General features: G+C 38.9%; 1 protein-coding gene across 1 annotated transcript in view; it reads right to left on the bottom strand.

Moving 5' to 3' along the window:
* Positions 1 to 2469: 2469 nt before the first annotated feature.
* UBE3D (ubiquitin protein ligase E3D) overlaps positions 2470 to 10866 on the bottom strand; it is a 307383-nt gene continuing 298986 nt past the window's right edge. The window contains exon 10 of the mRNA XM_077487328.1: positions 2470 to 5624. Coding sequence (XP_077343454.1) covers positions 5604 to 5624 — 21 coding nt within the window. The 3' untranslated portion in view covers positions 2470 to 5603. The remainder of the gene's footprint in view (positions 5625 to 10866) is intronic.

Here is a 10866-nt window from a genome sequence, read left to right as displayed (position 1 = left end):
CTGCTGGCCAGAACCCATTCCATAGCGCGGTTTCACCTGCTTAATCCTTATATATATATATATATATATATATATATATACTCTATATGGTATTGATGGTCCTGTAGCTACTATAGCACTTTGCTTCTTTTTATTTTGTATTCCACTTGCACATTGCCCTGCTGCAGTTTGGCGGTAGTGGGTGTAGAGCAGGGTACTTGTGGTTTCCCATAGATTTCTATTATATTCTGCATTTTAGGTGCACTTTCAGAAAAAGCACCAAAAAGCAGGGCATAATAGAAGTCTATAGGAAACCGCAGGTAACGCACATGAAAATCATGGGTACCCTGTGCGACACCTGCGCTGTGGCCAAACAGTCAGTCAATGTGAAAGTGCTCTTATTATCGACAAGTGTTATGTAAGTGTAATAATAAAACAAAAAATATTTATGCACAACTACTCCTTACTACTAATCTTTGAACTCTGTAACTGCGAAACTCTGAATGCATGGTTCGCAGTTCAATATTTTGTAATGCAGAATTTACATGCACGTATGCATGTTACTTTTAATCCTAACCCCCTACCCCTGTAGCGTTTTTACTAACAGGGTTTGTTAGTAATATCAGAAAGGACTGATACCCCTCTGAAAAGCAATCCATGTTCAGATTGCTTTTCAAAGGCATTCGGCAGTTGGTGAAGAGGCAATATGTTGCCTCCTCCCCACCTGTTTTATAAATGCAGCATCACCACCTCAAAACCACGTGCAATGCACACAGTTGCAGGGTAGTTGCAGTGCAGCCTCATTCAACTCTGAGTACACACCCAGCTAAAGAAGGAGCAGTTAAGGGTGATGAAAACAGCTCAAATGTGTGGTTTTACCATCCCCAAGCCACATATGTGAACAAGCTCTTGGTTCACATTTGTGTGCCTGCATGCTATGTGTAGGACAACCTATTCATTTCAATGGGCTTTTCTACCCGCAGAAATGCAGAGGAAATAAAAATTCTATATAGAAACTATCGCACACCATATAAATGATCTAAATGGCACTCTGATTCGTCCTCCTTGTATCGGAGACAATGTGACAGTGTAGATAACTTAATGCACATCATGTGAACCTGCAAATCCATTACGTTTTTGGAACTCAGTTTTTTCATTTATTTCACAAGTCACAAGTATACAAACCAACCCAACCCCACTCCTGGCTCCGTTAAGCCAGACAATAGACTCCACCCCATACAGTATAAGACTGTAGTGTCCCATATTCTCATTGCAGTGAGGCTATCAATTCTGCTTGGAAAACATCCAACGTATTCAATGTATCTGAAGTTATTAGAAGGGTTATCTCCCACTATTACTATGAGAAATTGCTAGCAATTAACAGGCTTTTCAATGTAAGTGGAAAATTTGGGATTCTATTTTCAAATGATCAGAATTATAATACTGAGAATGTTTACAGCTCTGAAGCTACTGAATTACTAAATTTAATCTTAAAGATGGTGCAAGCAATATTAAGTGTTTCATTTTTTACTTCGAGTTATTATTTGTTGTTTTTCCTTCACTTTCTAGTCCATGCACCAGGTCTGTGCCAACATTTGGCATCATCCCCCTGAAAGGCAAAATAAAGAAGTCCAATGCCCTGCTATAGGTGGATATGGCATAGTAAAATTATGCATCTTGTTGAAGGCATATATATATATATATATATATATATATATATATATATATATATATATATAAAAATATCTTTTTTAGTTTGTTATATGCTTTCATATGTTAACTTAGAGGTGCCTGCATGTACCTTCTATAAAATATAACAATTTACAAGATTTACATGTAATATGTTAAAACTCTAATAAAAACTAATTGAAAGAAATGCAGAGGAAAAAGTCCCTGACCCTTTTTTAAGAATTGCGCCGCACCAAAAACACCCTGTATTTGCCATTGTATGGGGTATAATTAAGAATTAATGTCACCTAGTGTGTTTGCTAAAAAGGGGAGCATTTGTCTGCGTTTCAGGAACAAGTGTAATTTTGTGTGCGCACTGCGATACGCAGTAACATGAACCAAGCCTTAGACTGGGGCACTCCAAGACTGAAAGTATTTTTCAAGGGCGCCCAGACTGGGAAAAGGTTAAGAAACACTGATCCAAAGAAGAAAAAAAACTGGTTTCTTGCAATATGGCAGCCTAGATGTGTTTAAAATACCATTTCCTTCAAGTTTGCAAGTCAAAATTTAATGCATCTCCTGTAGTAGTGGTCACATGCTCCATTTAATTTCACTGAAGGCTTCAAATATATTTTTGCCTGCATGATTCTTCAAATATTATACAGCATGTCTATCAGTGCATAAGAAATATATAAGCTATATGATGTACATCTTGTTTTATGTGCATCTACATCAACACACCAAAAAACGCTAACACAGCAGCTCACATTACTAATCAAGCAATTAAAGCCTTCATTACAGACCAGAACACAGATGCAGTACTTTAGAAATGGTTTGCTTTATTTTACAAAATAAGATACACAGGCAATAATGCCAATAACATGGAAACAGCTTTGGCACAATATTAAAAGATGCCATAGAAACATGTAAGTGACAACTGCAGACATTTAAATAATTTAAAGAAAAAGTTGAAGCTTTTTCAATCTCCATTTAGTTGGCTACAGATTATTAAAAAATTGTCTTTCCTGGACTGACTGTCAGATGCTGGTATGAAACTTTTGTGTGTTTTTGGTAAAGGTTTTATTCTCTCTGTGGTTTCTATTCCCACATATAAAAGCTCAATTAAAAATTCTCTTTTTTGGCCAATATTTTTTTATGGAGCTCTCCCAGCAACATTTAATGAGACAGGCTGCAAAACCCAGTCTGCATTTTATGAATGGCACAGAGAATACAGGCCACAGTGTGGAGTCCAGTAGATAGCAGTATCCTCTCAGTTTTAAACAGGGCTCCTAGTGACATAGATTAAATATTTATGGAAAAATTAAGGCTTTTACCATTTAAATGTCCCTTTATATGGAAAAATAAGTATTATAAACAATATTTTTGTTTGTGAATTGAATTTAAGGGTAAATTAGCAGGAGATAAAATAAGGAAGAGTTAAAATAATTCACCCATCTTATTCAGTACAGCTGAAAGTCTAACCTCTGTTAGATGGCCTAATCAGTAAGCTGGTACAATGATGATGTGAAAATTGTATTGACCAATAAAGCTACTTTCACACCGGGGCGGTAGGGAGTCAGCGGTAAAGTGCCACTAGATTCAGCGGCTCTTTACCGCTGTTTAAGCAGGGTACTTTTAACCCCTCAGAAGGGGTTAAAAGTGCTCCTGCCGAATACGCTTTGCAGGCCTTTCGGCAGTGCTGCCCATTGATTTCAATTGCAGGGGCGTTGTAGCAGCGCTGTATACACTGCTCCTGCACCTCCCCAAAGATGCTGCTTGCAGGACTTTTTTTTCCATCCCGCAAGCGCACCACCCCTGTGTGAAAGCACTCAGGCTTTCACACTGGGGCTGCAGGGGAGGCAGTTTTCAGTCGCTTTCCATGCGCTATTTTTAGTGCGAAAGGGGTCTAGCTAAAAGCGAATTGTTGATACTTTCTGCCAATCAATATCCTAAAAAGAGCTTGTGTCAATGGGAAGATGCAGCTTGCTTTCAGATGAATTCAGCTTACACTAGATATTGGTGTGAGATGCATTCACATTTTACTGACTGGTGTATTTGGCTTGCAGTTGACCTCACTGACAGAGGTCCTTCGGATCTTCTTTTTCATGGATAATAGACATTTAAACGTGGCACACATCATGGCAATTATTTATTCACCTTAAACAGGAATGCTCATTTTTCTTCACTGTGATTATTTATTTTTTCACCTGTCTATATTGTATTATTCTTGATGTACAGTTGTAAAGTTTTACTCAAATGGAATCAGAAATGACTAGTTGAATGGCTTTATGAGGTTGATTTACAAAAGGCAAATAGTTTGTATTCTTTGCAAGGGAAATTGCCTTTTGCTTAGTTAAAGAAGTGGAACACTCTGCTGATGTCCATAATGCACTCCTGTGGAAGCAAAAAACCTATGTTTCTATGTACACATAGGCTTTTAGCAGAGTTTAGGAACTGTCATGTTTAGGTGAGGTTAAACCTCCCTCTCCTGAAGAATCATATTCAGGAAAGGAACTTTTTGACCACCTGTCACGGGAAAGCGCAAAGCACGGCAAAAATGTGGTTTACGCTTTTACCACATTTTGCGTTTTCCCATGGCCATTGTCAGGGTAGGGTAGTGTAGATCAAGAAGGGAACAATAGCCCTCAGCACAAAACACAGTGGTATAATCTAAAAATACATGCAGAATGTAAAATCTCCTGCATTAGGCAAGGTATTCTGGGATGAGCACCCCAAACTAGATTCAAGGCAATGATGTCAAACATGATAGTAAATATCAGGTTAAGACCTACATCCCTATCAAGACCTGTATGGTGCCATGGAAATGTACATAATTATCTGACCATTCACAACCATGCAGAATCATTGTGAATTACCAATGTGTCATAATACTAGATTTCACCAGTGTGTGCCATATGCAATTACCATTCAAAATCCTCTTTAAAGAACTTACACACAGGCATTTATTACGTGAATGTTTTCAAACATTGTCTTGTTTTGTTTTGCATTGCATTTACATGCATTTAGAAAAACAAACTTGTAAAGCAATTTAAACTGGGTAAATACAGCTGACTGCTAAGGTACATAAACAGTATATTAAAATGCATGTTAAAACAAGCAGAAAGTTCAGAACCACTATGGTTTGATCTATTGTAGCCTAAACTTTACTGATGTCCCATCCATTTCCTCATGTTGGAGACAAGGCAAACCGGAAGTTCAGATTGCTTGCAAAGCAATGCCATGGGCTTAAGTGACTCATCAGCAGAAGATGGTCCCTGGCAGTATGGAAGGGGTAGATAATAAAATTAAATGTACGACCTAACAGCTAGTAAAGTTCTCTTAGTTTACATGTCTAGGTCTCACACAGGTTCTGGTTAATCTGATTTTGTATTTGACTAAAATGTGTTAGTCATAGGAAGTATGATTAGGTAGGTATGTACTGTACTGTAATAAAGACATAATCAGCCAACACAGGATTGCCTGGATCTGCATTAATTTAAGTATTAGAGAACTACAAACTCTTTGAAATATCTGCACCTAGAAAGGTAAAAGCAGAAGTAGAGAATGTTGGATAAAAATCATCCATTAACATCGTATAGACTCTACATCTCTTGCAATAGCAGACCACTATACTTATAATGATACTGAGGTGATTTTAGGGACATTCTACAACCTGGAGCTTATCATTAGGAATGTCTATGTATGATCTAACCAGGCTTGGGAATTTGATAATGGGATCCCTGCAGAATTATGGATCACATTTCTTTTTAAAGGTTATCTATAATTCTCCAAAGAATTCTGGACAAAAAATAGAACTCTTATGTATGCCCAAGATGACAGCCTCTCATCTGTGCTTCCAATAATATGACAGCTGCCATTTGTCTTCTTCGATATTTACATTCATTCTTTTTAACACATTTAATTGTAATGAACATGGGACATTTCTGACTCGTTGCTCATATCTTCAAGTAAGCTACCTGCAAAAAAAATAAAAAAATAAATAAATAAATAGAAAAAGATACACAATCAACAGTGCAAATAATACATTTTACATTTTATATATTAACCATTTGCTTTCTGTCCACTTATACTTCCTGCCCAGGCCATTTTCAGCTTTCAGCGCTATCCCACTTTGAATGACATTTGCATGGTCATGCAACACTGTACGTATATTAAATATTTATTATTTTATGAGACAGATAAAGCTTTCTTTCAGTGGCATTTAATCACCACTGGGTTTATTTTTTTGCTACACACAAAAAATGCTGATGAGGCTGCACTGATAATCAGGGCACTGATTACCTGAGTAGATATCCCCCATCAGGATTGCTGGTTACCAGCTCTCCTCTCCTCATGCTGTGACAGCAACTGGCAACTCTGTTTACATTGTGATCAGCTTTGATTGGACATAGCTGGTCAGGTGGTAAAAGCTCACAGAATGCGCCAGATCTGTGCCCCAGGGGGCATGCATCTAATAAATACAACAAGAGTCTGTATAGCTCAGAGATGGAAGTGTACTGAGCCCCCCTGGCTTGGTCAATGGTTCTCTGTAATCAAAGAGATCCACCTGATGGAGCAGCTCACCACAACTATGAAGTGGAAGGAGGAACAGCAGCTGAAGACCTGGTTTTATTGGGGCACTTTTTTTTTTATTTCGAAGACTACCACAATTCTTTAACTTCCGTTCACACCGGTGCGACTTCAAAACACACTGACCTGCAGCTTTGAAATCACTTGACGTTGCACGGTTTCAAAGTTGTGTGAAAAGGGGCTTATCGGTGTAAATAATTTATTGATAAAAATATGAACACCTCAAAATTGCCCCCTAGATTGCGTTCTATTTTTGCTTCATGAAAATTTTGGGATGGGGTGTATGGAATTCAAAGATTACAGGAACAAAATATATGTAATAGAAAACTTAAGTGCAAAACCCCACCCCCCACCCCACCCCCCAAAAAGAAATCTTTGATCTCTAGATAAAGAAATACAAATGTTATATTAACAAAACATGTCTCTCTGTACTTCTCCAGGTTTTTGCACATAAGGAAAACGAATTGACAGAATATTTAATAAGAAAATAACTGATTAAGGATGTAAAATATAAAAAATGATTATAAATATGGGAGAGATAGAAAGACATTTGTCAATGGATAGGCATACAAATGGAATCAAACACATAGATGATCACTGAATAAGAGACAATTTAAAGAGGGCCGTGGGATTAATGAATGTTAATGGAAAATAATCTGACACTTCTCTTTCTTCTTGCTACTCTCTTAGTCATTAAAAATAATGATTAGCAGGAATCATCATTCCAAATCTAGACAAAAATGCACAAGTATTAGTGATGGGTATGAATGCATGATTGCAAAAAAAACAAAAACAAAAAAACTTATGAGCATGGGACACACTGTATATACACAGGACAGTATAGGGCATGAAAGGTGGAACACTGGTTTGCAGATCTCTGGAGCAGTAGCTTGCGTTTCTCACACTAGCACAGATGTTGCATCAAGCTTGAACACACATGGCACACAGAATCACACATACTGTAGCCATCCCAAAGGTTTTTTTTTTTTTTTTCAGGCAATCCAACTTGTCCACAACACAAAAACCAGAAGACAATGGATCAATACAGGTCCTTCTCAAAAAATTAGCATATTGTGATAAAGTTCATTATTTTCTGTAATGTACTGATAAACATTAGACTTTCATATATTTTAGATTCATTACACACAACTGAAGTAGTTCAAGCCTTTTCTTGTTTTAATATTGATGATTTTGGCATACAGCTCATGAAAACCCCAAATTCCTATCTCAAAAAATTAGCATATCATGAAAAGGTTCTCTAAACAAGCTATTAACCTAATCATCTGAATCAACTAATTAACTCTAAACACCTGCAAAAGATTCCTGAGGCTTTTAAAAACTCCCAGCCTGGTTTATTACTCAAAACCGCAATCATGGGTAAGACTGCCGACCTGACTGCTGTCCAGAAGGCCATCATTGACACCCTCAAGCAAGAGGGTAAGACACAGAAAGAAATTTCTGAACGAATAGGCTGTTCCCAGAGTGCTGTATCAAGGCACCTCAGTGGGAAGTCTGTGGGAAGGAAAAAGTGTGGCAGAAAACGCTGCACAACGAGAAGAGGTGACCGGACCCTGAAGAAGATTGTGGAGAAGGACCGATTCCAGACCTTGGAGGACCTGCGGAAGCAGTGGACTGAGTCTGGAGTAGAAACATCCAGAGCCACCGTGAACAGGCGTGTGCAGGAAATGGGCTACAGGTCCCGCATTCCCCAGGTCAAGCCACTTTTGAACCAGAAACAGCGGCAGAAGCGCCTGACCTGGGCTTCAGAGAAGCAGCACTGGACTGTTGCTCAGTGGTCCAAAGTACTTTTTACGGATGAAAGCAAATTTTGCATGTCATTCGGAAATCAAGGTGCCAGAGTCTGGAGGAAGACTGGGGAGAGGGAAATGCCAAAATGCCTGAGGTCCAGTGTCAAGTACCCACAGTCAGTGATGGTCTGGGGTGCCATGTCAGCTGCTGGTGTTGGTCCTCTGTGTTTTATCAAGGGCAGGGTCAATGCAGCTAGCTATCAGGAGATTTTGGAGCACTTCATGCTTCCATCTGCTGAAAAGCTTTATGGAGATGAAGATTTCATTTTTCAGCACGACCTGGCACCTGCTCACAGTGCCAAAACCACTGGTAAATGGTTTACTGACCATGGTATTACTGTGCTCAATTGGCCTGCCAACTCTCCTGACCTGAACCCCATAGAGAATCTGTGGGATATTGGGAAGAGAAAGTTGAGAGACGCAAGACCCAACACTCTGGATGAGCTTAAGGCCGCTATCGAAGCATCCTGGGCCTCCATAACACCTCAGCAGTGCCACAGGCTGGTTGCCTCCATGCCACGCCGCATTGAAGCAGTCATTTCTGCAAAAGGATTCCCGACCAAGTATTGAGTGCATAACTGAACATAATTATTTGAAGGTTGACTTTTTTTTGTATTAAAAACTCTTTTCTTTTATTGTTCGGATGAAATATGCTAATTTTTTGAGATAGGATTTTGGGGTTTTCAGGAGCTGTATGCCAAAATCATCAATATTAAAACAAGAAAAGGCTTGAACTACTTCAGTTGTGTGTAATGAATCTAAAATATATGAAAGTCTAATGTTTATCAGTACATTACAGAAAATAATGAACTTTATCACAATATGCTAATTTTTTGAGAAGGACCTGTATATAAAAGAAGACCTCAAAAGACATAGGGAATTTAATATAATCAACTTATCAACGTATAGCCTTTTTTCTGAGCAAAATGAAATGTTTATGTTTATTTTAGATTAGGGTTACCTTTTTTTGCTCAGATAAAAGTTTAAAAACCAATTTATTATTTAACCACTTTCAGACCGGACCAATTTGCTGGTCAAAGACCAGACCACTTTTTGCGATTCGGCACTGCGTCGCTTTAACTGACAATTGCGCGGTCGTGCGACGTGGCTCCCAAACAAAATTGACGTCCTTTTTTTCCCACAAATAGAGCTTTCTTTTGGTGGTATTTGATCACCCCTGCGGTTTTTATTTTTTGCGCTATAAACAAAAATAGAGCGACAATTTTGAAAAAAACGCATTATTTTTTACTTTTTGTTATAATAAATATCCCCCAAAAATATATAAAAAAACTTTTCCCTCAATTTAGGCCGATACGTATTCTTCTACATATTTTTGGTAAAAAAAATCGCAATAAGCGATTGATTGGTTTGCGCAAAAGTTATAGCGTTTACAAAATAGGGATAGTTTTATAGCATTTTTATTAATTTTTTATTATTTTTTTTTTTACTAGTAATGGCGGCGATCTGCGATTTTTATTGTGACTGCGACATTGTCGGGGACCCATCGGACATTTTTGACACATTTTTGGGACCATTGTCATTTATACAGTAATCACTGCTATATAAATGCAGTGATTCCTGTGTAAATGACACTGGCAGTGAAAGGGTTAACCAGTGGGTGGCAGTGTAGGGGTTAAGTGTTCCTAGGGGTGTGTTACTAACTGTGGGGGGGTTGGGCTTTCATTTAGTGTACACTGATCTCTGCTCCAATCACATGGAGCAGAGATCAGCGTCACTAGTTGCTAGGCAGAATGGGAAAATGTTGTTTATACAGCATTTCCTCCATTCGGCCGCTCCGTGAGACGATCGCGGGGATGCCCGCGGCGATCGAGTCCGCGGGTCCCGCGACCGGACTCACGGGGGTCCCGACCAGCGCGGGAGAGCGCCGGCGGCGGCGCGCTCCCGATGGCACGGCGGCAACGAATATTGGACGTACATGTACGCCAATATGCCTGCCCGTGCCATTCTGTCGACGTACATCGTCGTGCGCTGGTCGGGAAGTGTTTAAGGATGCACAACTTTTTTTTGTACATTGTGTTCAATAAGAAACACATCTAAAAGTTTTTCAATTTATTTATGCTCCCCGCTGACACCAACTTTAGAAGGGAGCTAGGCTCCATTCACACTTGTGCTACTTTAACCACTTAAGGACTGCCTCACGACGATATACGTCAGCAGAATGGCACGGCCCGAACCTGAGCTCCGTGACCACGCCCGCGGGACCTGATCACCACCGGTGTCCCGCGATCGGGTCACAGAGCTGAACAAAGGGTAGAGGTAAGTGTAAACAAACCTCTCCCTGTGCTTTCTGGTGAGCCTGTCACTGATTTTCTGTTCCCTGTCACAGTGATGTCACACGCCAAGCCACACCCTCCTACAGTAAGAAACACACAATAGGTCATATTTAACTCCTTCACTGCCCCCTAGTGTTAACTCTTTCACTGCCAGTGACATTTTTACAATAATCAATGCATGTTTAATCGCACTGATCGCTGTATTAATGCCAATGGTCCCAAAAATGTGTCAAAATTGTCTGACGTGTCCGCCATAATGTCGCAGTCACAATAAAAATTGCTGATCGCTGCCATTACTAGTAAAAAAATAAAATAATTATTAATAAAAATGCCATAAACTATCCCCTATGTTGTAGACGCTATAACCAAACGCTTGTGTTTTTTTTTTTTGTTTTTTTTTTAGAAGAATACGTATCGGCTTAAACTGAGGAAAAAAATGTTTTTTTTTAAATATCTTTTGGGGATATTTATTATAGCAAAAAGTAAAAAATATAGATTTTTTTTCAAAATTGGCGCTCTATTTTTGT

This window comes from Lithobates pipiens, unplaced genomic scaffold, assembly GCF_037356315.1.
Source record: "Lithobates pipiens isolate NorthernLeopardFrog02 unplaced genomic scaffold, aLitPip1_a1.2 Scaffold_18, whole genome shotgun sequence".
In the NCBI taxonomy this organism is placed as follows: Eukaryota; Metazoa; Chordata; class Amphibia; order Anura; family Ranidae; genus Lithobates; species Lithobates pipiens.
The sequence above is the reverse complement of the archived record's forward strand: the minus strand, read 5'-3'. Positions and strand labels throughout refer to the sequence as shown.